Source organism: Neurospora tetraspora (assembly GCF_033439725.1).
Source record: "Neurospora tetraspora strain CBS 560.94 chromosome Unknown B0H65scaffold_1, whole genome shotgun sequence".
In the NCBI taxonomy this organism is placed as follows: Eukaryota; Fungi; Ascomycota; class Sordariomycetes; order Sordariales; family Sordariaceae; genus Neurospora; species Neurospora tetraspora.
This window is the reverse complement of record NW_026944383.1, coordinates 3,962,525-3,988,507: the sequence shown is the minus strand read 5'-3', so window position 1 is coordinate 3,988,507 and position 25,983 is coordinate 3,962,525. Positions and strand designations below refer to the sequence as shown.

Below are 25,983 nucleotides of genomic sequence, written 5' to 3'. Positions count from 1 at the left end.
CTCTTTGGCCCCCCGGCCAAGCAACCAGGTTCATTGACCAGCAAGCCGACCAGCCTTTCCATTCATTCATCCCAGGACCACCACTCAGCTACGCCTGGACCTCGGCAGTAGCAACAACAGGATCAAGATCGCCCATGCATAAATGATCGACAATGTTGTTTGTGCCTTTTGGAAAGAGAGAACATACATAGCTAGGCTGGGCAAGTCAGATCATATCATAAAACAAGGTCGCAGAAGAAAAGAAAGAAGAGTGAAAGATCGGGGTTATACAAATTAGCTGGCGGCCAAGCCCGATGTGATCAAAGACGTGCCCGAAAAAGTCATCATCAGAGAACCTTTTACCACCCAATCTTAATATCCTTCTATTATCCTTTTACGCCAATTTCGGTCTTTGACGCCATCACGAAAACTGGCAAACACTAGATCCAGCCCGCTTCCTATCGATACGATACCTACACCTCTAAGTACTTACGGCCCCCTTCTCGGATACATAACAAGAAAGGGATGGTGATGATGAGGAGGAGGAGCTAACAACTCACATCTCTCCTTTCTCGCACCTTGCTCTCAGAGGGACCTTTCTTCCTAGCTCTCTTCGGAGCTTCTTCATATCTCGTTGCCCTGGCCTGGCCATCCTACACACCAATTCCACCCGAATGCTACTGGAAAACTTGCTGGGACAGCAGTTTGGCGACCAGCGGAAGCAACTTATATCTTCATACGCCTTGACCCTCGCAGGATGGTATATACTGCGAACTTAATGACAGGAAACACTCGAATCAGAACCCACAGAAACAGGAACAACAAAAGCAGCATAAGAAGAGGAAAGGGCCCAAAACAAATTCTTTTTTTTTAAAAAAAATGGCCCCCGGAAGCCGTCGCTCAATCCGCTCCTCCACACCCATCCCCATGCCCGTCATCGCCGAGGACGAGAACGCAGCGGATCCACGACGACATGGAGCAACGACACCAACAGTACCACCTCGATCGCCGCACCGACGACCACCATCTACAAGGAGTACGAGGAGCAGTGGAGTTTTGGGTAGTGCGAACAACAACAGCTTATACACACCCAGCACAACGAGACCGGCATTGTCCAGAGCAAGCAGTGTACCACAATATGTACCGAAGCGAGTACCGGGGATAAGAGCAGTAGGGGGGGAAGTGGGAAGTGTAAGGTCTATACCGCTTAATAGTAATGGGAGTGAGCGGTGGGTGATACTGCCGACGACGGAGAGGGATCGGGAGGGGACGTCTGAGGCAGATGGTAGTCCCAGGCCAGCTAAAGGGAAGAGTGAGGATGGGAGAGGGGTACACGGAGGGAAAGATAAAGATATGGCATTAGGGGGGTGGGTGAGAAGACGGGGTAGATGGTATAAGGTGGTGGTTTTGGGGATTTTGGTAATTGGTCTGATTGTGGGATTGGCGGTTGGTTTGACGATTGGGTTGAGGAAAAGGTATATCTTGCTCTCTTTTTTCCCTGAGAAGGGGTGCTGTTGTCCTCGCCCCCCACCGCAAGTGATTCCCTTCTTGCAGATAACACTGACATATAACCTTCCTCCAGACACCACTCCTCCGACCCCGACCCCCCATTACCCACCGACCTCTTCCCCGCCAGCTCCTACACCTTCACCGCCGCTCTAACCAACCTCTCAGCCTCCTGCGCACCCCAACGGAATCCTGCCCTCTGGCGATGCTATCCCTACACTCTTTACTCTCCGTCAGCGAACGAAAGCACCTCTGCTGCGTCCTTCCGCTGGATCATCCGACCCATAACCACCTACTCCTACGTCATCTCCTCTTCCGACGACCCCTTCTCGCCGACGGGCACCTTCCGAGACGTCAACCTCACCATGATCGATGCGAATCAACCGAGCGAGCGGTTCACATTTAGTTTTACTATGGCGAAGGCGGTGGTGCCGGATGTTACTACGGGCAGCACGGCCTCGACTGTGTCTTTGACACCAACAACGACGACGACGATTGCTGTATCATCATCTTCGGCTTCGGCTTCGAAGACTGCTTCTAACGGAGGGGAGGAAGCCAACGGGACTTCTAGACGCAGATGGTCAAGAGCAGGGGCGGCGAAGAGGGCACAAGCAGATAACAGCACAATCTCGCGACATACACCGACACCAGCGCCCGCAATATGCTGGTATAATCAGACGGTAGTCAGGGGCACAATCTGGACGCGCATGAGGGCGAGTTACCCGGCTAATATCAGCGATGTGTCGACACCACTACTCAACGCAACGAACGTGTTTGCGCCGTGGCCGTTTGCGGTTGAGTTGACGTTGGAACAGACTTATGAGGAGGACGAAAGGGGGAATGGGAAGAAAGCGCCGGATTGCAGGGATGCTGAGGGAAAGCCTGTGGTGTTTAATGATAATGTGAAGGTGTCGGTTGGGGCGAGGGACATGGAGGCTGTGGACGTTGTGGATGAAGCAGATATCTGCAGGTGTTCGTATGCGAACTATGGCCTGGACACTACTACCTCTAGTAATAGTTCTGGTACCTCTAACCCACAAGGGCAGAGTCGAGGTCTCGGCTAGAATCATGAGAAAAAGGTTCAAGCAGTACTGGGTACCACCTACCTTAGCGACGGAACTGGCGAGTGAGTGTTCTGGAATCTGGAATGATGATACCAGAGTGGGGCGTGATGGGCAGAATATCGTTCCGTAGGGCTGAAAGCTGCCGTTAGGTGAACCAGACATCGCCGACCCTCCTTTAGTGTAAAAGCAACAACCTCGGATACTCCCATGCTTAAACGGCATAAGAGACAAGCTTGGCAGGCACGTCGACGACCGTCGACGACTGGCAGCCAGTCAACAAGCAGGAACAATGTTTGTTCTCCCTTGTCGGTCGATGTTGCTGGCCCGACTGGAGGTACTCCATCGGTAGCCCAGGAAGCCTGTCCCCGATCTAAACCCTTTGAGAGGGGAGGAAGCGAGAAAAAGAAGCTTTTCGTGTGCCGGATTAGCTTCCGTGGGACCAGCTCCACCGTGGTTTTGATGCTTTCTTTGCGGGTCCTTGCAGTCATCATCAGCATGCTTCCTCCTCAGGCTAGCTGCATCGAGTTCCGGGGTCGGTGGCATGGTGGCACCGCCGTTTTGGGGTAGCACGAACGGTAGCAGTGATCCATGGTTTGATGTGCGACGGATCGTGTACATCAGCTTCTGTATACCCAAAGTGAGGGATACGTGTAGAGGGTAAAATAACTGTCAACCGCCAACGGTGCCTCATACGTACCTGAAGTCAACCTGTCGTTGACAGCAAGAATTGAGACATCTGAGGGCGAAGTTCTCCAACAAAGTCCCAGCTGGTACCTATGGGTCCCGTAGCTATACTCCACCATTATCACAGCAACCCTGATGTTATTGGGTAGAAATGTCAACTGTTCCCTTATGAGACCTTGAACCGGAGAATGTCCAGTCAGCCGGTGCTCATGCTGGGTACAGCTTCCGGGGTTTGGTAGCAAGTCGGGCTGTAGTCTGATACATGGATAGATTGGTTGTTGGAAGTTGTCTTGCCTCAGCAGGGTTTCCAGAAAGGTCAAATGGCAACAGCTCGATAGGAAAAGTGTCGTGGGGGAAACAGTCAAAAACAGAAAAGAGAAACAAGCGGAAGGTACACGGTGGGTGTGTATGTCGTTGGCTCCTTCTCTTCTTCCCGCTGAAAGGAAGACTTGGTCGACAACTGCTGAAAGTCACGCGGAAGATTCGACGCTGAGGCTCTCAAGATAAAAATGAACCAAAGTAAACCTTCTACGGCCCCGACCAAAGCTGTTTTCCTTCCCCAGCATCTGTTGACTTTAACTGCAAACAGCAAACAACAGCATGACGACCGACACTCGATGATATGTGAACTTTCTTGCATTTTCGGTATCTTATTTTTGTCACATAGAAAGAGACGGAAATAGACTTCAGGAACATGAAGGAAAGTAGTTCGTATGGAATGTTGTCCATGTTCCCTTGTCATGATCAAGTTGAAGTTTGGAAAGTTGAACTGACGTTGATTCCTCGGTGACCCACTCCTCACCGTGGTATGCATCAATGGGGGCCTTTGTGCCTTTTTGCCAAATATCCTAGCGCTGCCCCGCCAACCCCATGCTCCAAGACAACAAAGGTGGAGATATCTGTCAAACCCACTCCCCATATTAGCCGCGGTCTCTGGTTGGCTCCGGTTAAATAGGTTAAATGGCAACTTAAAGGCGGGCTACCGGGTCTTATCCAGATCCACCACCCGCAGCTCGCGGGCTCCAGCGGCTCCAACAATTGTTCGAAACACGACTTCGATGTGTTGACAGAATTGAAGATTTTCAAGGTCAGCTGAGACAGGCCTTGGGTAAAGGCGTTCTGCCCGGGAAAATCTCTCCGCAGATAAACCGAGAAGTTGGAGAGACCGAGAGGGAAAACGTTCCTTGCGAGTTGTGACCAGTCCGGTCCGAGTTCAAAGCTACCATCAAGGTACAAGCAAACGGTTAGGCAGGCCGCTCTGGCGCCATGTACAACATAATGTCCATGTGGATGCAGTGACGCTGTTCGACCGTCGGATGAACCCAGTACCCACCCCTTCTCCAACTTCTTTTAAACCGCGCAAATGGGCGTCGAGATATCCAGTACCCACTACCTTGGCCCTGCGCCGGCTGACAAGGCTTCGGGCCATTATCCATGCCAATCAGGGCCCGTTTCCGGAAAGGCAGCCGTCCCTGGGCTTCCTTACCCTTCCCTGGGCATCTCGAGCATCGCTGGCGACCAGTCAAGTCATGGGATTCCGCACAGCATCCGAGAACCACACCTCGACATGCAACCTTGGCATCCCGTCAGGCCAGATGAGGGTCCATGGAAAATGGGGAGGGAGGTGGAGGGAGGCAGTGAGGGGACAGCATGAGCCGAACCCCATCACCATCATAGCTCTGCTCTCCAACCGGCATAGCATTCGTCCGTGGATGGGCCGGGAAAGATTGGAGTAGGCCAAACATCGGGGTATGTACATACACACTTCTACATACGACGGTACGAGTGACCGGGAAAGTTCTAGCGTGGACACCTACGGACAAGAGCAAATATAAATACCATCGTGGCCGCTCTGCCACCTAGCCTGGCTTGTTTGATCTCTTTCCGTCTCACACACACCTCTACATCCCACCAACAGACAAAATGGTTCCTGCTATCAAGCTCAACTCCGGCTTCGACATGCCCCAGGTCGGCTTCGGCCTCTGGAAGGTCGACGGCTCCATCGCCTCCGATGTCGTCTACAACGCCATCAAGGCCGGCTACCGCCTCTTCGATGGTGCCTGCGGTACGTTCAAGACTTCCCGCTTCCGGTTATACATCGTATAATACCCATTGTAAACACAGTGTCTCTCCTCGCCTGGTCATCTCTCGTGGTGTTCCTTTTTTTTTTTAAAGGACCATGACGAGCAGTAGCACCATCGCGGGGCATGGAACACTTACACGACTACCCCACATCATCCCCTGTCACTTCAGCCCACCCTGCTTGCAGGTGAAAGAGACATTATCCGTCGAATTCACCCGAAACAACATCGCCATCAAAGACATAGTATGCGCAATGGCATAGTTCGTGTTGGCTGACTCAATATGGCTTGGTTACAGACTACGGCAACGAGGTTGAGTGCGGCCAGGGTGTTGCCCGCGCCATCAAGGAGGGCATCGTCAAGCGCGAGGAGCTCTTCATCGTCTCCAAGCTCTGGAACACCTTCCACGACGGCGACCGCGTCGAGCCCATTGTCCGCAAGCAGCTTGCCGACTGGGGTCTCGAGTACTTTGATCTCTACCTGATCCACTTCCCCGTCGCCCTCGAGTACGTCGACCCCTCGGTCCGCTACCCTCCCGGCTGGCACTTTGACGGCAAGAGCGAGATCCGCCCTTCCAAGGCCACCATCCAGGAGACCTGGACGGCCATGGAGTCGCTCGTCGAGAAGGGTCTCTCCAAGAGCATCGGCGTCTCCAACTTCCAGGCCCAGCTCCTGTACGACCTCCTCCGCTACGCCAAGATCCGCCCTGCCACCCTCCAGATCGAGCACCACCCCTACCTCGTCCAGCAGAACCTCCTCAACCTCGCCAAGGCCGAGGGCATCGCCGTGACCGCCTACTCCTCCTTCGGCCCTGCCTCCTTCCGCGAGTTCAACATGGAGCACGCCCAGAAGCTCCAGCCCCTCCTCGAGGACCCCACCATCAAGGCCATCGGCGACAAGTACAACAAGGACCCCGCCCAGGTCCTCCTCCGCTGGGCCACCCAGCGCGGCCTGGCCATCATCCCCAAGTCCAGCCGCGAGGCCACCATGAAGTCCAACCTCAACTCGCTCGATTTCGATCTCTCCGAGGAGGACATCAAGACCATCTCTGGTTTCGACCGCGGCATCCGCTTCAACCAGCCCACCAACGTAAGTTTTTATAACTTTCTCATCGGCGCCCAAACTTGGCCTCCGACGGATATGATACATGATATGAAATGGGGTATATACTAACAATCACAACTTACAGTACTTCTCCGCCGAGAACCTCTGGATCTTTGGTTAAATTAACCTCTCCCGCAACTGAGGGGGGAAAGCTCGCTTCTCCCCCTCAAAAATTCTCTTACCCCGGTTGAGTGTGTATTATACCCATATCGCACTGGTGTAGGCGGAAGGAAGGGATTGGTTGCCTAAATCGCTTCCACTCACCAACCCCCCGCGTGCCATGCATCGCACACACTCTCATCCAACAACCCACATACCCGACCATCAGAGACACCGAGAAGGAGAGACGGCTGGTCACCGTGGTTAGCGACGGAATGTGTACATATGATGGGCCATCCCGTCGTTACTGCTGACGCCCAGAAAAAAGGGTGTTGGCAGATCAACTCTCCCGGCTCCAGGCCATTTTTTGTTTGCTTGATATCCTGTCTGCCATGAAATAGGCGGTGGGTTACTTGCTATAGAAATAAAGATTTCACAATTTTTTTTTGAACTTGATTCTTGTTCATCTCCTGCTCTGTGACATGTGCTGATACTCTGAACTTCTTGTTGGTCGTCGTTGTTTATCTTATTAGCATCGTCATGCGAAGAGATCCCCGTGGTCGGGGTAAAGAGGGCATGTATGTAAAGTGGGTGCGAAAGTGGGAGCGAAGAATACCGGTCGAAACGAGGGAAGTAATCGGATCTACTGGAAATCCATCAAGTTGTCGATTGTCTTGCTTCAACAATCCATCTAACGCCGTAGCACCATGAACGCCAGTGCCATGCTGCATGAACTTTTGACTGCACAATTATCATGCTTTGCAAACCGCCAAAATCGCCATCCATCTCTTTGCTCCTTTTTTGGATAAGGTATCACCTGTCTAAAGGGGGAAAAAAAGACCCAAAACAGAATGGAATGACAGATGTGCAACGTTCTAATAATCCCTAAAGATCATACGCGGACGAAAGCTGCGTGGTTTTGGTGTTAGCAAGTCTTCTGAATTGCACCAAATATTGCACGTTCAACTTACTAGCATCAATCTGCTGCACCTGCGGTAGCGCCAACCGGACCTTGTTCCTGTACAACGCCGGCGCCCTGAGCTGTAAAGGGTTCCCCTCAAAGTACACCGTTGTCAGGTTCTTCTTCTCCTTCAGTTCTCGCTCCACCTCGGCGAAGTCGCCGACCATGTTATAGCTCGCCCACAACTCCTCCAGCTCCGCGAGGGGACCGATGCCCTTCAGGCTGGCGATCTTGTTGTTGGAAATGTCCAGCACCCGCAGCTTGGTGTTGTGCTCCAGTCCCTCGAGTGACTCGAGCGCATTGTGCGTGATGTACAGTTCCTCGAGCTGGGGCACCTCGCGCAAGGGCGACAGGTCGCGGATCCGATTGGACTGGATGCTGAGCAGACGCAGCTTGGGAAGGCCGCCGAGGCCGGTGAGTTCGGTGATCTTGTTTTTGGCCACCCAGAGTTCTTCGAGGTTCTTGAGCGAGTCGAGGTTCTGCAGTTCGCGGATACGGTTCGAGCCCAGTTCGAGGTTGCGCAGCTTGTCGAGCCCTTCCAGACCTTCGATGCGGCTGATCTTGTTGGAAACAAAGAAGAGATCCGTCAAGTTGGTCAGGTGATTGATGTGCTTGATGTGCTTGATCTTGTTGAAGCTTAGATCCAGGCTGGTCAGATTCGTGAGGTCAGTCAGCCCGCGGCCGATGTGCGAAATGAGGTTGTCATAAAGATCGAGATCTTGAAGGGTCTCGGCGACGCCGGTGAGGCCTTCAATGTCTTGGATCAGGTTTTGGCGAAGGCAAATGCGGGCAACTTGTTTGAAGCGCTCAAGACGCAATGCCGAGATGGACTGAATGCGGGAGTGCGTGCAAATAATCTCGTCGGTGTCTAGGGGCTCGTTGTCGAGAAGATCTGTAAACCAATCGAACCGGTCATGGTTAGCCAGATCACTATCTTTCAGACATGAGCGCTCTCGAATTGCTTGCCTTCATCCGCCGCAACCTCCTCGCCGGGAACAACGTTGTCATCGTCCGAGTATTCCGGATCCGATAAGGCTTCGGGATTTGCGAGCACAGCACTCTTTGGCACCCGCAGCTTCCCGTCCCAGCCTTTACTATCCCTGAGAGCGGGACTTCCTGCTTCGCCCTCGTGTCGTGGTGAAGGATGGTCGTCGACCAGCTCGACATGGTCACCGGGCGAATGGTGACCTGGTGTCTTGCTGCCTTCTTCAATGGGGGCCGGCATGGTTGTGGTATTATGCGGGCGGTTATGTATTGGTGTCTGCTCTCGAATGTTGCGCAAAGTCGTGGAACAGTCGCAGTCGTGCTGAAAAGCGTCCAAAGGTAAAAATGATGAACTGAGCACACGGATTGATTTTATCACAGGACTCGAGGCAGTGTTGATCAGTTAATGGCGCAGTCGGAAGTGGCGGCGCGGTGGTAGTCGGTGGTGGGTAGTATTTGTTGGAGAGATGCAGTGACTGATCATTTATATGATGGGAAGTTGGAGAATCTCCAAACGTTTTTTTTTCTTGATGGAAAATCAAACGAATGGAAGTCGCATCTACAGGAAGGAGGGGCCGCTTCCTCGTGGAACATCGTCATGGTCATGGACGGGTCCAATTCCAGCCACCCGGTGGGGTGTCCCGTCATGCGCTAGTGTAGTCCCCTTGGTTGATCCCCTGAGGCGGACAAACGCGGGGATCGCATCAGTGGGTGCACCGTGCAACGCCTTGCCTCGTTGACACCTGGGCAGACCGGAAAGGGTTGGTCGTACAGGGGTTCTGTTAGTGCAGAAGCTCTATAGAGGTCGACGGGAAGGCATCACGGGCATCCCGAAGCCGTCCACCGGGCATCATCATCATTCATCGGTTTTCAGTTGGAGGACCCCGACCTCAACCGACATCGTCTCTCATAAAAATCAACGAACTTCACCGCCATTGCCATTTCGATTTGGTACCTTTGAATCACATCGGTCACTTTTTCAAGTGGACTCCCAGCACCGAGCTCTATCACCCAGAAGGTTGAAGGCTTTCAAGAAGCCTCGGAAGGCCTGGAACCACTCTTGCGAACAAATCACATTCTTCTGTGCCGCCTCTCAGGTTCATACGGTCTACATTATCGAGGCATTTCGGACGAATTGCAGAGCATCAACGTCGGTTTGTCTGGACTCGCTACACTGGAACTCCTGTCGTCTCAAGTGCGCCACCAAACCTGGCCAACAATCTCCGACTCGAGACGCAGTTGTGGAGGTGCATGTGCAGAACACCTTGCAGGAGACTCCAAGAGCAATCGACAAGTGGCAGTTGAACACGAGATTAAGCAATGGAAACGAGCTGCGTGAAATCCTGCAGATTGCTCGGGTGAGACAAGTGCCATTGTCTCACAAGTTTTCCCCAATGGCTTCTCGCTGTCTCGTGCCCGCCTCAAGGGCCCGGTTGGGACGACTTCGTCCAATATCTTCACTTCCAAACTGTCGTCGGGGTAGCACCTACATCGGAAGTTCAGGTCTTAGGGTGACTGCTGTCAGGACTTTGACTGTTCCCCTGACATTCAAGCCATGCATATTTTCCGTTGCTGGTAGCGGCCGCACTGCAAGATGTATTCACATTCCGACAGCGCTGATGCCGCCAGTCGTGTTCGTGGGGCTTCTGGTGGCCTTGTATGTGTGGAAGTGTATGATGCTGGTTGTGTTCCAGAACAAGATCATATACATGCCCGGATTCCCTCCCAATTCACGGTGGGAGCTCATTGACAACTACGCTAACCACTGCGGTGGAATCAAGTGGACGGATGAGAGGACTCGAGCCGCAGACGGGACGGATCTAGCGATGGCCGTTACAACCGTCCCGATGCAAAAAGGCAAGTTCCCTACTGATAAGAAGGCTGCGAGGGCCCATGTATATGTCCTCTACTTTCAAGGTTCGTATTCCCATACCGAAGTGTTGGTCTGACATTCACAGCTGATATGAATAACCAGGGAACGCCGCGTCGATACCGCCGCGATTGCCGGATTTGTCATGGGTGCTTCGAAATATCAGTGACAGCCACAACCCAAATCTGGCACCTTTACAGATAACATTTGTCTGCCTGAGTTACAGAGGATATTGGACATCCCGGGGCCGACCCTCAGAAGCTGGTCTGAGGCTAGATGCTGAAGCTGGTGTGCGTTGGATCTCTCAGTATCATGAACAACTGTATGGACCAGGCAGTGAGGCTCCTGAACCCATTCTGCTGCTTTGGGGACAGAGTATCGGTTGCGGTGTGGCCACCAACCTCGCTGCGACAGGCAGAATACCAGAAAATGTGCCAATCCGGGGCTTACTCCTCGAGACCCCGTTCTTGTCGGTCAGGACCATGCTGGAGACGCTATACCCTCAAAAGTGGCTCCCGTACAAGCACCTTTGGCCGTTTTTGCGCAATCATTTGGATAGCTGGGCAAACCTGGTAACTATTGCCAACACGGCAAGGGAAAAGGGATGCCCACCACCAAATATCTTCATTCTCGAGGCCGAGAGAGACGAGCTAGTTCCCCCAGAACATGCCGAGCGTCTGCTCGAAAGATGCCAGGACCTAGGCTTGCCGGTTGAACGGGTCAAGTCTCCGGCGGCGTTTCACAGCGATGCCATTATGAGAGTCGAAGGCAAGAGGCTGGCTGCCCTTGGCATTGTGCGACTGACAAAGCAAGCATTGGATGACGGCTGAGACTGCAGGCATCAATCGCGTAGCGGCAGAAATCCACACTGGTCTGGCGAACGTGGGCCGCACAATTGCTCATTCATGGCTACGGAACTTACCATGGACAAACATGGCAGCGGCCGAGCCAGAGAGGAGAGACGGAGCACTTTGATGAGAGACAGCAAACGAAGACATCGGCCATTACCAGTGAGGTCCACTGAGGTACCGTCCAGGCGAGGCAGTTTGAGGCCAATGTCGTCCTTGCATCACATCATGGAGGCGCAGGGGCTCTGATGCTGTCGTGTTACAAAGTGTATTGCGTGCTGTATGACACGGGTAGTTGCAATAGGAACTGAGGCTCTCTTGTCGGAGCTTTCAAGCGGGTGAAGGCTGGAATATGACGAGAGTCGACAAGAGAGGTGCGTGTCGGGGCTTTACCTCAGAGGAATATGAACTCGAACGAGCCGATTCATGGCTGAAGCTGACGGCGAGATTCGGGTAGCTTTCCATCTCGTTCGATGATCTTGGTTCATTACCAGGCATCAAGCCATGCCAAGTCCAATGAAGGCAGCCTTGTGAGCTTGTGAATCGTTGAAAGCCATCATATCGCCCCAGGCTCACCGAAGTCTGAAACAGCTGCGGAAACACCACCAATCTTGGAAGTTACGGGTCAGATTGTCTCGGGCGTAAGACTCTACGCCAATCAACGATCCATTCCAGTGTTCTTACCCCTAATCGCGGTTTGTATGTGACTGCCACCATCCCACCATCCCACTCACCATCCCGCACCACCACCCCCGGCTCCCCTCGCCCTTGCATATCATCCATGATCCATCGATCCCATTCCGGGCCATTTTCGACCATGACAAGGAAAGAGGAGGGAGGCCGACCGATGTCGACCCCCAGGTCAGCGACCTCGAAATGGACTAGCGCGCCATCAGGTGATCTCGTGCGCATATCCCGTTTCCCACCTCGAACACTTAACGCGTCAAATCACGTTTGATGGTGTGAAAGATACTGCAGGTTGTGCCAGCCAAGGCTACCGCTCTATCTGCTCATCAAGGTTCAACGTACCACTCAAGACTGGTTGGAGCCTAGTGCACAAACGGAAGCGACTAGGTATTCGATTATGCGCTGCGCGTTCATATATAAGCTGGTGTATTGCCCATCAATGATTAACAAGGCTTTCCCCCTCTTTTCTGCGTAGAATCCCAGGCTCTCACTCGGCACTTTCGGCGGGTAGATGAGTGACATCTACCAGATATCACCACCCGACCGATACAGTCGATACGAACAAGTCTTCGTCGCTTTGTATCGCATTCGACCATCAAGTGCCTTCCTCGCCGACACATGACGCCCTGATATCTTTGTGTCGATACAATCGGTTGCCTGATTGTCACCTTCCACTTCGGAGAACTGCACCACTGGAAAGAGATAAAGTGATTGATAACAATCGTCTCACAATGTCCTCTCGACGCCTCGATATCCCCCAAAGCAAGAGTGGTTCAAGACCACCGAGGCTAGTCAGATCGAACTCGTCCTTGTCCCTCACTAAAGAAGCTGGTATTTCCAAGCGGCGACATGATTCCCGTCATCGCCGCCCTAATGCGACGACGGTTACCGGAATAGTGGCTCGTGCAGAGTATGTTTTAACTTTGAAATAAATTTCACTTCGACCTTCCTCTGATATCGTTGTTTTCAGTAGTAACCCCAACCCCATCTCACCCATCGTCACCCTCGTAATCGGACAAGAAACGCGAATCTTCGCCGCCCACGAAAACGTGCTATCCGCCTCTCCCTTCTTCAAGAACGTCCTCGACACTCAATTCTCCGAAGGGGAAACCAAGCGAATATTGCTCCCCAACGAGGAACCCGAGATCTTCTCCTCGGTGCTCGAATACCTCTACAAAGGCGACTACCACCCCCGCCTTGTTCAAGATAAGAGACGGAACACGTGGGAACTGGTGGAGCCAGCAGCAGCAGGGAGGAACGGAAGCGGCGGCGGCCGGGAGGCTCCTACCATCTATCATCACTCGGTGGATGGCCAAGTGTTGAAGGACACGGTGATTTACTGCGCTGGAGAGAAGTACGGGCTGGAAGAGTTGAAGAGGATTGCCCTAAGGAAGCAAGGACTTCGTAAGTCCATTTCATTTTCTTGACTTTGCTAAATACCTTACTCTCCGTTTATGTTATCGTGTCCCACCTTTTGAACTGACTCGAAAATCTGTGTGTGCATGCAGAATGCGGAATAGTGGCCAGCACCATCTTGACTTCAGCCAGATACGCCTACGCCAACACCCCCGACACTGACTCCAAGCTTCGGGCTCACTATCTTGCGCTCATCATCCGCGGCCGCGACACGTTCAAGCGCAGCGGTACCATGCAACTGGAGATGTTTCACGGTGGCAGCGATCTTTTCTTTGATTTGTTTGTGGCGTTGTGTAATCATGTTGATGACCTTTCGGTTGCCTCGTAAGTCTCCTTTCTGATGTCCCCTTTACAAAGCAAGCCCTCGTGGCAAGGGGGTAGAGGACCATGTCTCTGACTAGACTAATCCCCATTAGCAGCACCCAACAAGACACCCCCCAACAAAGCTCCGGCAACGAGAACGGCTCCCAAGCGTAGTTCTTTACTTTACTTTCTTTTCCCACTTAGGTTCCTGTTTTCACACATCTTCCGAAGGTTTGTGATTTTCAAGACGGATGGCTCTCTATCTTCAAGATCCATTTGGTCATACTTTCTACTCGTACATGTTATCACTCGGTGTTTTTCTATCACATGGCGTTGGGGAAGGTTTGTTTTCGGCTATATCACCAAAATTGAGCTTGCAATTTCCCAGTTTGGAGCAAGGACGGACGAAAGCTATCACGGCATGATGGACACGACTGGATTATGTGAACATTGTATGTACTGGTCTTTGTGGTATTTCTGGTTTCTGGACAAAATAAATCTGGAGACCGGACAAGAGTGGGAACAGAACGTGTATGTGTGTGTGTGATTGCGGGGCTTTTAGTTCTATACGCCGCTCGTTGAGCTAAGACTATACTTACCAGCACTCTTGACGGGCCGCCAATATGGCTTGATATGGGCAGAATGGAGAATCCGCGTCAGTACAGCGGGAATTTAAAACACTAAAACTGAACAGAGAGGGGAGATTCACTCCTTTGATACCCTCCACTAAACTGGTTGCAATGTGAACTATGCCGTCTGAATATTTGACATTTTGGTTAATCGATCGAAGAAAGATGTGATTCATGAACACTTCACAAATATCTCATACTGTAGTCATGGCTGTGATGCAAGCTTGTCCCAGACCTCCTGATTGTGACTGATTAGACCGAAGCCATTTGTTTGTTCCTGCGTCACCGTGAAGTTCTTCACAAACATGACCGTGAACACCACGCCAAAAGCAGGCATTTGGCGATGTCTTATTTGAAACTGTCATCCCTTGAACTCGGATTAAGTATGTATAGACGTCTGACGGCTCGTTTTTGTCTATCCGAAGGACCTTCTTACCCACCAGGCCACCAGCAGAGCAGAGCGGTACTCACCTGGTAGTAGTAGCGCAGCCTAGGAAGATGAGTACTACACGACTACCTCTCTCCATGTAAGGGTTTGGGTTGATTAAACCCGACCTCCAGAAGCGGACTTCAGATTCTACTCCCAGTCACCCTCCGTCCACTCAATGTACCGCTACTGCTGGCATTCGCCCGATCACAGTTTGGAACACTATACTCCAGTTCCGGGGAAGGCACCGCTCTTGCTAAGCACCACAAAGCCTCGCTCGCGTGCTATGTAGCCCTTCATGAGGTCCTAGAATTTTAAGTTGATTAGTGGTTATTTGAGACGAGGATAACAAATGTGTCTGGTACTCTGTGTAGTTTTCCCAGGAGTACCGTCCACTTACCTTGTAAATCATATTCGCCATCAAGCACTCAATCTCATCCGTCTCAAGCGTCTGCTTGCTCCCCAGACTTATAGCGGCAGCAAATTCGGCGACGGGGATGCGAGTGCGCCGCACCCGCGGACCGCCCTCCACCTTGGGCTCCTCGAACCCGCCAGCAATAAAGACCTTGCGCAGGAGGTTGCGCAGCGCAATGTCGCGGCCACGCTCCAGGGTCAGGTAGATGCGTCGTTTGACGAACTCATCCTCGCCTTGCTGGAGAGCCAGGTCGAATGCGTGCAGCTCGCCTTTCTTGATGCAGTTGGATAGTGGCAGGAAGAGCTTCTGGAGTCGGGGGTACGGCTCGAGGAGCTTTTGGCTTGGGAGAGTGTGTGTCGTAAGGAGGTGGCAAGGGACGAGGTAGGTGAGGATGAGCCTAATAAGCAGGAGTTAGTGTAACTTGTTCGGTTTGGGCTTGGAATTGAGGGATGTGTTAACATACTCTTTGTTCTTCATGGCATCCTTGTGGCAGAGGGACCACGCCTGTGTCAAGTGCTCCTCAGCCTGGAAATAATTCTCCTCCAAGAAGCACAGAACTCCCTCGTAGTATTTGAACGTCACTTGCTGTGACTTGGGGAAGGCGGACAGGGGCGGCATGTCACCTCGATAAGCCGACAATGTCTTGAGGATGTTTTTGGATAAACTGGCCGAACTGAGCTTAAAGTACGTCTTGAACAGAAGATTGATGATATAGTAAATACCCCATTTCCGTGACTCCTCCAAGGGTGCTCTGTAACATGGTTAGTGATGTCCATCTTGAAGCATGCAAACGGTGAGAGAAGTAGTAGTACCTGTCATTGAGACACAGCGTGAAGATCCTGTTCAACTGACGGGCGCAGTCCTCCAGTTTCTGATGTTGTTCTGATTCGGGGTCAAAGTCATCCTGGAAGATCTGGCCCGATGTGTCTCCGGCGGCTACGTTGTTGTTGCGCTCCTCATCGGCTTTCAGAGCGAAGATGCGCAGATTCTTGGCCACGACATATAGGCACGGAATTGACCACGCTTCAAACCCCTGACCGATGTAGCCTCTGTATAACGCAGAGAGTAGTTCCTTCCACGCATCGTACACTTTTGTCCATGAAGACTGCGGCGCCTGGTTTAAAGCAGGGAGAAGCTCGCCAATGGCCTTCCAGTAGGCAAGGTACACATCACTCCAGCCTTGCACCTCGTCCTTGGGCAGTTTCTCGAAGCCTGACGTGCTATTCTGAATCCCGCGCTTTATGACATTCTGGGCATCATGGTGACCGCAACTTTTCCAGATGGCCTGAAGTTGCTGCTGTGGGAGATCAGGCGATAGTGTCTGCGCAAGCTGATATCCGTCACGGCTTGTCTGCGCATTTGAGAATGTTCGAATGAGTGAATCCATTTTTGTGTCTTGATATCACCCTGAGCCACACTCTGGCAGCTAGCTGTTGGTGTCGTGGTGTGTGGGATCCGGACGCAAGGCGGTGGTGGCCTAGACTACGTAGCTTTGGAGCTTCAGGCGGCCTTGTTTGCTGAGAACAGGACCCTTCCTTGACAGACAGAAAGACCAAACTGAAGGTCGATTGGTTGTCCAACTGAGAGAAAAGTAAAAGACGGTGTCTGTTATGTAATTCGAGAGTGACCGCGTGAAGGTGAATGTCGATGGAAGCTTGCAGCTTAAAAAAGATGGGAATCTGGAATGTGATTGGTCTTTGAGCTCACTGCATCGTTGCACTTCAGTTGCTGGTCGTTCGCATTCGACGGATGCTCCCTGGCAGTCGCGGTTCAGTTGCCTGGCCAGGCGTGCCTGCCGCCCCACATGTGCACCTTCACAAGGAGGTAAACAGCGGGGGGTCGCTTGGCGCACCGCCACATTGTGGCTAAAGGTTGTGTGGCCCAGAAATTTTTGGTCCGAGCACGATGAGCCCTAACAAGCACACCCGGATTTTTTTCCTCGCGTGCCCGCTAATTCGAGACATCCTTCAGCTCAACAGAACGAAATTCTCGCGGTACCTAGCGACGAATAATCACAGTAAGTCTTTGCTCCCTGGCATTCTCACGGCTATCTGAGCATCGCTAACTTTTGAAAAGATGGGTAAGCGATTGATTCTTTTTTCTGGTCGTCCCGGCCCCTGCAAAAGTGTGAATATCGCGACAGCAATGTGACAACATCGAACAACAACCCGAACGCGAAACCGGCTGCCCAACGAGATGCGACTTTCAATATAACACGATTGGAATGGTGGATTTACTGCTGGGGACTCCTTCTGGGGCTGTCCAGACACGTTCGAAAACGAAAAGAGATGGATCTCCGTGGGGAATTGGCTGTTTCGACCGACAAAAGCTGGACAACCGAGTTCGAGTACAACCGGGCGATTTCTACAATACGACGACGACCCAGCGAAACCAATGTTCAACAGAGCCAAGCCGATATCAACTGATACTTTTGGGGCCGCGTGGGGACGGTGACGATGGTGATATTGAAGCAGCAGCTAACGTCATGCTTCAGGTCGTCTCCAGGAGTACCAGGTCATTGGGCGCCACTTGCCCACCGAGTCCAACCCGACTCCTGCCCTCTACCGCATGCGCATCTTTGCGCCCAATGCGGTCGTTGCTAAGTCCCGCTTCTGGTACTTCCTTCGCGGTCTCCGCAAGGTCAAGAAGGCCACCGGCGAGATCGTCACCTGCAACGTGGTATGTAGCAGCGTCTAATCGGCATGGATATCTTTGGGAACAACAAACTAATGAACCTGTTATCAGATCACCGAGAAGCACCCCCTGAAGGTCAAGAACTTCGGTGTTTGGATCCGCTACGACTCCCGCTCTGGCACTCACAACATGTACAAGGAGTACCGTGAGCTCTCCCGCACCGCCGCTGTCGAGGCTCTCTACTCCGACATGGCTGCCCGCCACCGTGCCCGCTTCAGGTCCATCCACGTACGTTGCGCCCATCGCCCCTGTTTCCAGGCCCCCAGCATGCTAACTCCCTATCACAGATCCTCAAGGTCGTTGAGCTCGAGAAGACCGAGGACATCAAGCGCCCCTACATCAAGCAGCTTGTTACCAAGAAGCTCTCCTTCCCTCTTCCCCACCGCGTCCCCAAGATCTCCAACAAGAAGATCTTCAGCGCCAAGCGCCCCGCTACCTTTGCTTAAGCGTTTATTATCGTGGCTGGGATTGGGAGGTTCAGGTTTTCATCACGGGAAATGGGATATCCTGCATTGCTCCCTAGAACGAGCATGAATGAATAAATGGTCAAGCATGTGGTTGGTTTTCGTTCTGCAAGTCGATGCTGCATACACCTAGACTGCGTGCTCCAGCAATGCCATTGCTCGTCTCTGTGATGGGGGAAAGCAGATGAACGCCTCAGCTGCTACGCGGACGCTGGGTAAGATCCAGTTTGGAAGATGATGCTTTTCCATATCTTGAGCGATCCAACACATCACTTCCAGGAGCCGGCCACCTCGAAAGTTCGGTTAAGCCATTGGCATAGGGGACCGTTGCAGCTACTTTGAACGTGACCAGGAATCTACTGGAAGACTTATACCCGTTGGGTGGCCTGACTCATCCGGCGAAGGCAGAAGCCAGGGGGCAGTGGATGTGCGGGTGGACATGTAATACCAGACAAAACTCGCTTCCCTTGAAAACTTTGAACTTTTCTTCCCAGCTTTCTTTTCTTGCTCTGAACGCATTTCAAGTGACTAATTATACGTAACAACTTGACCTGCTCACCTATTATCTGTTACCGCCAAATTATACCACATCGTATACCCTTCATCAAACACCATGGCAGAGGCAGCACCGGTTCCCGACTCCTTCATCACCGTTAGGTCAACACTCCCTTGCCTCCCTCTCCCGCTCATCTCGGAGCGTCCGTGGGTCACAACAGAAAGGCTGCTCATTCGGCCTCTGGCTGCCTCCGATCTAGAGGCCCTGCACGAGCTGCGCACCCAACCGGAGGTCATGATTTGGACCTCGGCCGGCAAGCCTGACAGCAGTCTTGACGAGACCAAGGTCAAGCTAGACTACTTCCTCTCGCCAGAAGGAAACAACAAATCATTCAACTACGCCATCTGCTTCAAAGAGGACCCGAGCAAGCTGATCGGCATTGGCGGCTGTCACAACTGGAGCTCAAGCCTGGGATGGCCCGAGCTAGGCTACATGTTCAGGAAAGAGGCGTGGGGGCAGGGCATCGCGACCGAGTTTTTGAAGGCTTGGTTGCCGCTGTGGAAGGCGCTGCCTAGGGAGGTGGTGGGAGTGAAGTGTGATGAGAGGACGTTGAGGGGCGGGGATGGGGTTTATGAGAATAAAGAAGAGGTGGTGGAAGAACGACTGATGGCGTTGACGACGGATGAAAATGGGAAGAGCCAGAATATCCTGAAGAAATGTGGGTTTGAACACTTTCTTACTTGGAAGGCGAGGGAGGCGAGGCCCAGTGAGGTTGCGGAAGAAACGGTTTGGATTGATTTGCCTTCTTTTAGGTACTTTCCTGGGAGGGAGTGATGGGGTCTGAGGGGGGTTAGCCTGAAGAGAGAGAATAAAGATGGATGATCGATGCCGCTCCGGAAACTTGTCGAGAGGACGTCCGTTTTGACATCCGATCCGGGCTCCACTTTGCATCCCGGATCGGGTTTGCTCTGCATCGGAGGCCGGAGCCGGGATCAGAATTACCAAGTCCCGAAGCGTGTGCTCGCATCAAGATAATGTGTGAAAATACGAAATACACATTGAGGCAGAGTTGTCAGTTCAGTGTGGGCGCTCACGGTTCCGTCATGATTCGGCTACCTTTGCTAGATAAATACAATGCTGGGTCCATGTGAAAAGTCGGGTTCATGTGTTCGTGGCGGTGGATGGGATGAGAAAGTGAGAGTGGATGAACAGCATGCAAGTGTGTGAAGATCAGATGCATCCATTACCCTAACCCTTATTTCCGTGTTCTCACCGACCACCTCAAGGTGTGATATTACTGGTAATCGATATGGGGTTCAACGTAGCTTGATTGTGTATATGTGTGTAAGACTAGCTCTACAGACTCGAAGCTCTGGCATCTGGATAAATCCTGTATATCCCAGCCCAACTGGGCACGTATATGCCTAGTAGATCCTCTAGCCTCTAATACACCCCTTTAAATCTAGTACACAAACTATGCTGGATCTACCCAAATATACCTTAAAATACCCTAAAATCCTCCTAGAACTAACTAGAAATAATATTATTCCTAAATTACTTCCTCGTCACAATAACTTTCAAACTTTTACTTGTAAGAGTCTTACTTTATTATACTTACTGTTATACTTACCGATTTATTGCCCGAATCTTCCTCTATAAAATCTTCTATACCCTTTAAGCAGCCTATAACGATATCTCTGCTACTAAATTCTCGCAATTAAATCTATAGCCGCTATAACAATATAAATCCTAACTACTCTATAAATTTTAAATATATTACAAAAAGGAAATTCTTTATAAAGCTATCCGCAATCTACTCGTTAATAAGTATGTAGACTACATTTACTAACTTCTTCTCCTACGCTTACTTTAACTAATATTTATATATATTAATATATTTAAATTTAATTACGAACCGAACTCCCTCCTTTATAACAAATTATATCTTCTACTTATTATTATAGCCTATAAATATAGCCTTTTAATCTATGAATCTTAAAAATAAACTTATTAAAGAAACGGCGGACGTAAATTACCTCCTTAACTCCTCAATTAAAGGATAGTAATTTAGACTTTATAAATAAGGTCGTAACTATATTTTATTTATTAATATATTAATTGATAATAGCGCTTAATAATTTAAATACTAATATTTATAAATTCTTTCAATTAAAAAGTTATTTATAAATAAAGAATTAATGATAACATAAAAGTTCTAATAATCTTTATTATTTAACTAAAGGGTATAATTTTAAATTATTAGAAAGTAAAGGAGTATTCTATTTATAATTGCGTAATATATTAAATTATGGTTTAAATTAAATCGAACGAATTTAGAGACCGGAAAGGCTATATCTAATCGCGACGTAATAATAATATAAAAAATCGAATTAATCTTAACTTAATATATATAAATCTTGTACAAGGCTATACTATCTTAATAAAGTAGGAGCTCCTTCTTAACTATAAGTATAGAATATAATTTCTTTATATACTTAATCTTCTCCGTAATCTTCTAAATATAATCGCGCTGTAATAACCAAATTAACTTCTTCTCTCGATCTTAAATAATTTTAATACTTAGAAACTATTTTAATAATTCTCTACCCATTAATTAGTACTTCCTCTCTATAGCGGTTACCACCGCCTTAATTATGGCGATTTCTTTATTCCTATATTTATAATCAATAATAATATTATCAATATAGAAAAAAAGGAATATATTATCTTTAATTAGGATAGTAGGCTCTATAAGGAGAAAGTTTATACTTGCAATTACGAAAGTCTTAATAAATTCCTACTATTAGAGGAGGGGAGATCTCTATAGACTATATAGCGCACGTAATAAATAAAATACTTAGCCTTTCTTAATATATTTAGGGGGAGCTCTTATAAATACTACCTTATCAAGTATAATATTAATAAAAGCGTTCTTTATATTATATTAAATTAAATCGAAATTAAAATAAATAACTATAACCATTAGGATACAAAATAACCTAATAACTAGAATCGCTACGTACGTTTTACGTACACCATTTTTAAATTATTAATCCCTACGTATAATTAAACGTACTTTATATTTAAGAAACTGGCCGTCTTAATCGAACTTATAAATATACACCTATATCGAACCGAATATTTTATTATCTCCTACTTCCTTAATATTAACCTACTTCTAAGACTTCTTATCTTTATATTCGCTTAAATATTCCTTTTCCATAACTTTAAAGAATTCTCTAAAAAAATAAGAATTAAAATTACTATAATATTCTAAAAGAGGTAGGAAATTAATTCGATAGAGGCTCTTTAACGTACCCTTTATTCTATAGTAATTAATAATCTCCCTCGTTATTTTTAATTTAAAATTATAACTGGGATTAATATTAATACCCCTCTTTCTTATCTCCTCCAAGAAGGTTCAGTCTATAACCTTATTTTCTTAAAATCCTACCAGTCGATTACCCTTTATAAATAAAAACGATGCAACCTAATAAAGGTATTAATTTATAATTAACTATAAATTTTCGTTAGAACGCGAGAAGTCGGTTATTAAAAACGTAGTTAGGCTTTTAGGAAGTATAAAGAAATAGCCCTCTTTTTTATCCTTTAAATTTAAAACTGTATTTTAAAAATCTAACGACAATTATATAAGTAATAATAATAAAGGGTCTAAAAATCCTTACAATATTTCTAAACCTATTTATAATTATATTTCTAGTAATTACAAGACCTCTAAAGATCTAGATTGTATCTATATTTCTAAAGACCTTAATTCCTCCTCTTCCTCTAATATATTCTCAGTCTCAATAAAAAAATCTTAAACAACGGAACTAAAAACTCCGTCATCTATAATAGGCATAACCTCGACCTATAGGACGTTTAATTATACAATATTTACTTAATAAAGATCTCTTAATTATATAGCCAACTCTTTAAAAGAAATATTAAAAGCATTATAAATTTCTTTAACGTTATTACTAAAAAAGAATTCATTTTTATTAAATACAACGTCTTATATAATAATAATAAAATTCATATAAGGATTCTAAATCCTATAAATATTCGTTAATTAGTATCTAATTAAATAGCCGACCCAGGTACAGTCCTTAAATTTTATTAATTTATTTTATTCTTTTATAATTTCTATTATAAAAATAAAGGCCTTATAACTATATACTTTAAAGTATACGATAGTAAGGGAGGAGTCTAATAGAGGAACGATACTATCTCTAAATTAGTAATATATTTCGAATCGGTTTTTGGGAAATTTCTAATAATATTCTACCTTAGGGATTAAATTATATAAATATATAATTACTCCAATAATCTCTATTTACAGTTCGTAAAGAAAATTTATACCTAATCGCATTACTATACCTTTAATTTTAATTATACCCCTTAAATACTCTACGCTGCCGTTTTAAATTTACGTATAAAGCGCTAAGGGCTCAACACTAGTTCCCTTTATAATAAATTAGGTAGTAATTTTCTTATTACTAATTATTTCGTTATCGTATTCGACTACCCGAGGTACAATTTAGTATTAAATTTACAACCTTATATAGAAAGATTTTAAATACGCAATAATAAATTCGACTTTTCTATTATTTAAATAATATACCTAAATGAATCCAAGCTACCAATTTATAATTACTATTAGATTTGAATATTTCCAACCTCCTATCTTCACTTCTTTATAAAAAAAGAAGTCGATGGCTAATCGTAACCTAAGGCCCTTTAAGTAGTTACGAATTTCTCTACGTACTTAATGTTTCAATTTAATTTTAATATATAATTCGTAATGTACTATATCTAATCCCTTAAATCGCACGCTATACTCTTACTCCGTTAATTTAATTAAAATCTCGGATCCTGGGTAGCTAAATTAAAAATACTAACGAAGAGGCTTACCCTCTTAAGGCTTTCGCTTGATATAATTTATATACTGTATAATAAAAGAAAATTCGTTAACGCTATTTTATAAAAGGATATACTTTAAAACAAATTATTTATATTTAGAGAAAATATAATAAATAAGGGAATGCGTAAAGTAGGAGTATAAGTAATTATTTTTATAGTCCTAATAGATTTATTTATCTTCGAATTATTTTAAAGAGATGAAGTTACAAATTATACCCGGTACTAGAACGACGTTAGAAAATTAGAACTCTCTATTTCCATCGTCGTTCTAAACTATAATTATAATAATACTATACCCCTCTATAAAAGTCCGCTTGTCTCCCGCCCATACGTAACTACTAGTATTTAAAGGGGTAAAATCTTTAAAGTAATTAACCTTATTAAAAATATATATTATTATACTTAAATCGAAAATTATAGAATCTCTCAATAAATATACAACGCTACATTTCACTATAAGCACTAAAAAACTACTTTTACCTACCCAGCAACTATAGAATTAATTATCTTAATCCTCATTATTCTACTACGTTCGCAAATAATTACTAGCCTCTTTAAATATTTTATCCTTCTTTAAATTAATATACGCGCATTTTTTAATAGTAAGATTTTCAATCTAACCTTTATAGGCTAACTATAACCTAGCATAATAATATTTATCCAAATTATAATCCGGCTACTTATAGAACCTATATAAAAATCGACGCAATCGTTTATTTACTAATAAAGACGAGGAGGAAATATACTTATTTTTATTAATATTTTTTCTAAACTTACTATTCTTACCTACAACCTCTCCCCGTCCCTTTATTTCCAGGCCAAAATTTTATTCGTTATTAAGAGCGTCCTCCTTAATAAATTTACCGCTTAATATAACTACGAATATAATACCCTTAAATAGAGGGGCACAACCCTTTCCCTAAATAATACTCGCAATTATTACTTTATAAAAATCTTTAACTACAATATAGAAGGAAATTTTAAAATTAAAGTTTCTCTCAATCTCCTTATTATACTAAAGCTAATAATTATCTGCCCAAATAGTATAAGAATTCGACCTTATAACTATATAGAATTCTAAGAACTATAGGTCTAGTTTATCTACTCTAATAATTCTTCTAGTAATATAGAAAACTATAGCCGCCTCCTAATAAAAGGTCCAATTATACTAATTATAATTAATTCTACTAAAGAACTTAAGAATATTAATAAATCTAATTCGGGCGAGCTTCTTTACCTTATAGTCGTTAAAAGCAATAAATTTATCAAAATTATTGTACTACTCGTATAAACTAATATATTTAATAAAATTAATCTCCTAATAATTATTTCCAACGGTTTTAAATATCTAACGATTTAATATAATCTTCTTAATACCTAAGTCAAAGAAAGTTTTAACCTTTATATACTAATCCAACTTCTTAATTATATAATTATAGTAGTCGCGTTCATAATAGAAGCCATAAAGCTTAACGGTAATAAATTAAGTAACCTTCCTATCCTTCTTAACTTTTCTAATTTCTCTAGCGGGAACTTCCCCTTAATAATTAGCAATATTAAGTTCTACTAGTTTGGTTAGCTAGGAAACGCAATTATTTAAGTCGATATACTTCCAAAGACCCAAATCTTAAGTTATAGAAATAAAGGCATCTTCCTAAACCGGCCAATTCCTAGGGCCATTAAGGGCAACGCTATTAATTTTAGTCGTAAATATTATTAGCAATCGTTTAATGTTACAGAGCTAGCCTGTAACATTCTTGCACTGCACTAACTACCTTATATGCTATGCCCAGAGCTGGTGCTATAGCCCAGAGCTATATACACACTAGCCACATACATAGTAGTTACGTATAATTATACGTATGCGCGTATACAGACTGGCCTACTAGGGCTCTCGCCTATATAACTAATCCTCTACGCACACCTTCCTTTCCTCTCCTCCGTATAATAATATATATCTTACCCTATACTTAATAATACTTCGCTACGTAATAATTTATTATACCTAATATAACGGGTCTGAACGAGTAAAGCACAGCGTATAGTCGTATAGTTGAAAATACTATATTTGACAGAGAGAGCAAGAAGGAAGACTGCACCAGAAGAGTGCAATCGAGAGAAGGTTTTGTACAGGTGCCAAGACCGCACGGGCCAAGCAAGCATGTAGGTCTAACCAACCAGAAGGCTCGCATCCTTATCGATAAGACAAGACACAGCTTAGCAACAGCCAAACTTAACCCCTAAGTTCTAGCCCTATAACATTACCCCCCTACTCCCCCTTAGGGAACTCGGTCCACCCCTCTTAGAAGTAAAGTCCACTATACAAATAATATCACAACTAAAATATAC

At 46.8% G+C, this 25,983-nt stretch overlaps 8 protein-coding genes across 8 annotated transcripts; 6 read left to right on the top strand and 2 right to left on the bottom strand.

The window, feature by feature from the left end:
• The first annotated feature begins 451 nt into the window (after positions 1–451).
• B0H65DRAFT_484629 (uncharacterized protein) lies at positions 452–2,831 on the top strand. The gene is made up of 2 exons (XM_062827672.1): positions 452–1,454; positions 1,562–2,831. The coding sequence occupies exons 1-2, from the start codon at positions 859–861 to the stop codon at positions 2,547–2,549; spliced, it is 1,584 nt and encodes a 527-aa protein (XP_062686486.1). The 5' UTR covers positions 452–858; the 3' UTR covers positions 2,550–2,831.
• Positions 2,832–5,049: 2,218 nt separating this feature from the next.
• On the top strand, positions 5,050–6,789 carry B0H65DRAFT_36393 (xylose reductase). Its single transcript, XM_062823678.1, has 3 exons — positions 5,050–5,298; positions 5,613–6,403; positions 6,504–6,789. Exons 1-3 carry the CDS (start codon positions 5,157–5,159, stop codon positions 6,537–6,539), a joined length of 969 nt encoding a protein of 322 aa, XP_062686485.1. The 5' UTR covers positions 5,050–5,156; the 3' UTR covers positions 6,540–6,789.
• A 620-nt stretch (positions 6,790–7,409) lies between these two features.
• On the bottom strand, positions 7,410–8,703 carry B0H65DRAFT_544384 (protein phosphatases PP1 regulatory subunit sds22; the record flags this gene model as incomplete). Its single annotated transcript, XM_062829288.1, has 3 exons — positions 7,410–7,426; positions 7,489–8,353; positions 8,422–8,703. 3 exons carry the CDS (start codon positions 8,701–8,703, stop codon positions 7,410–7,412), a joined length of 1,164 nt encoding a protein of 387 aa, XP_062686484.1.
• A 1,378-nt stretch (positions 8,704–10,081) lies between these two features.
• On the top strand, positions 10,082–11,162 carry B0H65DRAFT_505070 (Alpha/Beta hydrolase protein; the record flags this gene model as incomplete). The annotated part of the gene is made up of 2 exons (XM_062827964.1): positions 10,082–10,379; positions 10,438–11,162. 2 exons carry the CDS (start codon positions 10,082–10,084, stop codon positions 11,160–11,162), a joined length of 1,023 nt encoding a protein of 340 aa, XP_062686483.1.
• Positions 11,163–12,598: 1,436 nt separating this feature from the next.
• B0H65DRAFT_563634 (uncharacterized protein) lies at positions 12,599–14,157 on the top strand (the record flags this gene model as incomplete). The annotated part of the gene is made up of 4 exons (XM_062830233.1): positions 12,599–12,777; positions 12,838–13,271; positions 13,376–13,607; positions 13,700–14,157. The coding sequence occupies 4 exons, from the start codon at positions 12,599–12,601 to the stop codon at positions 13,758–13,760; spliced, it is 906 nt and encodes a 301-aa protein (XP_062686482.1). The 3' UTR covers positions 13,761–14,157.
• Positions 14,158–14,627: 470 nt separating this feature from the next.
• Positions 14,628–16,581, bottom strand: B0H65DRAFT_36249 (protein CSN12). The gene is made up of 4 exons (XM_062823677.1): positions 15,870–16,581; positions 15,521–15,808; positions 15,043–15,454; positions 14,628–14,948 (listed from the first exon to the last, which is right to left on the bottom strand). Exons 1-4 carry the CDS (start codon positions 16,442–16,444, stop codon positions 14,865–14,867), a joined length of 1,359 nt encoding a protein of 452 aa, XP_062686481.1. The 5' UTR covers positions 16,445–16,581; the 3' UTR covers positions 14,628–14,864.
• A 764-nt stretch (positions 16,582–17,345) lies between these two features.
• Positions 17,346–18,197, top strand: B0H65DRAFT_544380 (60S ribosomal protein L20; the record flags this gene model as incomplete). Its single annotated transcript, XM_062829287.1, has 4 exons — positions 17,346–17,355; positions 17,552–17,736; positions 17,803–17,979; positions 18,039–18,197. 4 exons carry the CDS (start codon positions 17,346–17,348, stop codon positions 18,195–18,197), a joined length of 531 nt encoding a protein of 176 aa, XP_062686480.1.
• Positions 18,198–18,710: 513 nt separating this feature from the next.
• On the top strand, positions 18,711–19,865 carry B0H65DRAFT_450812 (acyl-CoA N-acyltransferase). The gene has a single exon (XM_062826022.1). The coding sequence runs from the start codon at positions 18,829–18,831 to the stop codon at positions 19,543–19,545; it is 717 nt and encodes a 238-aa protein (XP_062686479.1). The 5' UTR covers positions 18,711–18,828; the 3' UTR covers positions 19,546–19,865.
• Positions 19,866–25,983: the final 6,118 nt, after the last annotated feature.

What these genes read in the sequence shown, in the direction of transcription:
- B0H65DRAFT_484629 (XM_062827672.1), top strand. Translation starts at nt 859, where the DNA reads ATGGCCCCCGGAAGCCGTCGCTCAATCCGCTCCTCCACACCCATCCCC. An exon ending in ACGATTGGGTTGAGGAAAAG is followed by an intron (nt 1,455 to 1,561) that starts GTATATCTTGCT and finishes ACCTTCCTCCAG; the next exon opens with ACACCACTCCTCCGACCCCG.
- B0H65DRAFT_36393 (XM_062823678.1), top strand. Translation starts at nt 5,157, where the DNA reads ATGGTTCCTGCTATCAAGCTCAACTCCGGCTTCGACATGCCCCAGGTC. An exon ending in CCTCTTCGATGGTGCCTGCG is followed by an intron (nt 5,299 to 5,612) that starts GTACGTTCAAGA and finishes GCTTGGTTACAG; the next exon opens with ACTACGGCAACGAGGTTGAG. An exon ending in GCTTCAACCAGCCCACCAAC is followed by an intron (nt 6,404 to 6,503) that starts GTAAGTTTTTAT and finishes CACAACTTACAG; the next exon opens with TACTTCTCCGCCGAGAACCT.
- B0H65DRAFT_36249 (XM_062823677.1), bottom strand. Translation starts at nt 16,444, where the DNA reads ATGGATTCACTCATTCGAACATTCTCAAATGCGCAGACAAGCCGTGAC. An exon ending in GATGCCATGAAGAACAAAGA is followed by an intron (nt 15,455 to 15,520) that starts GTATGTTAACAC and finishes CCTGCTTATTAG; the next exon opens with GCTCATCCTCACCTACCTCG. An exon ending in TGGCGAATATGATTTACAAG is followed by an intron (nt 14,949 to 15,042) that starts GTAAGTGGACGG and finishes TTAAAATTCTAG; the next exon opens with GACCTCATGAAGGGCTACAT.
- B0H65DRAFT_450812 (XM_062826022.1), top strand. Translation starts at nt 18,829, where the DNA reads ATGGCAGAGGCAGCACCGGTTCCCGACTCCTTCATCACCGTTAGGTCA.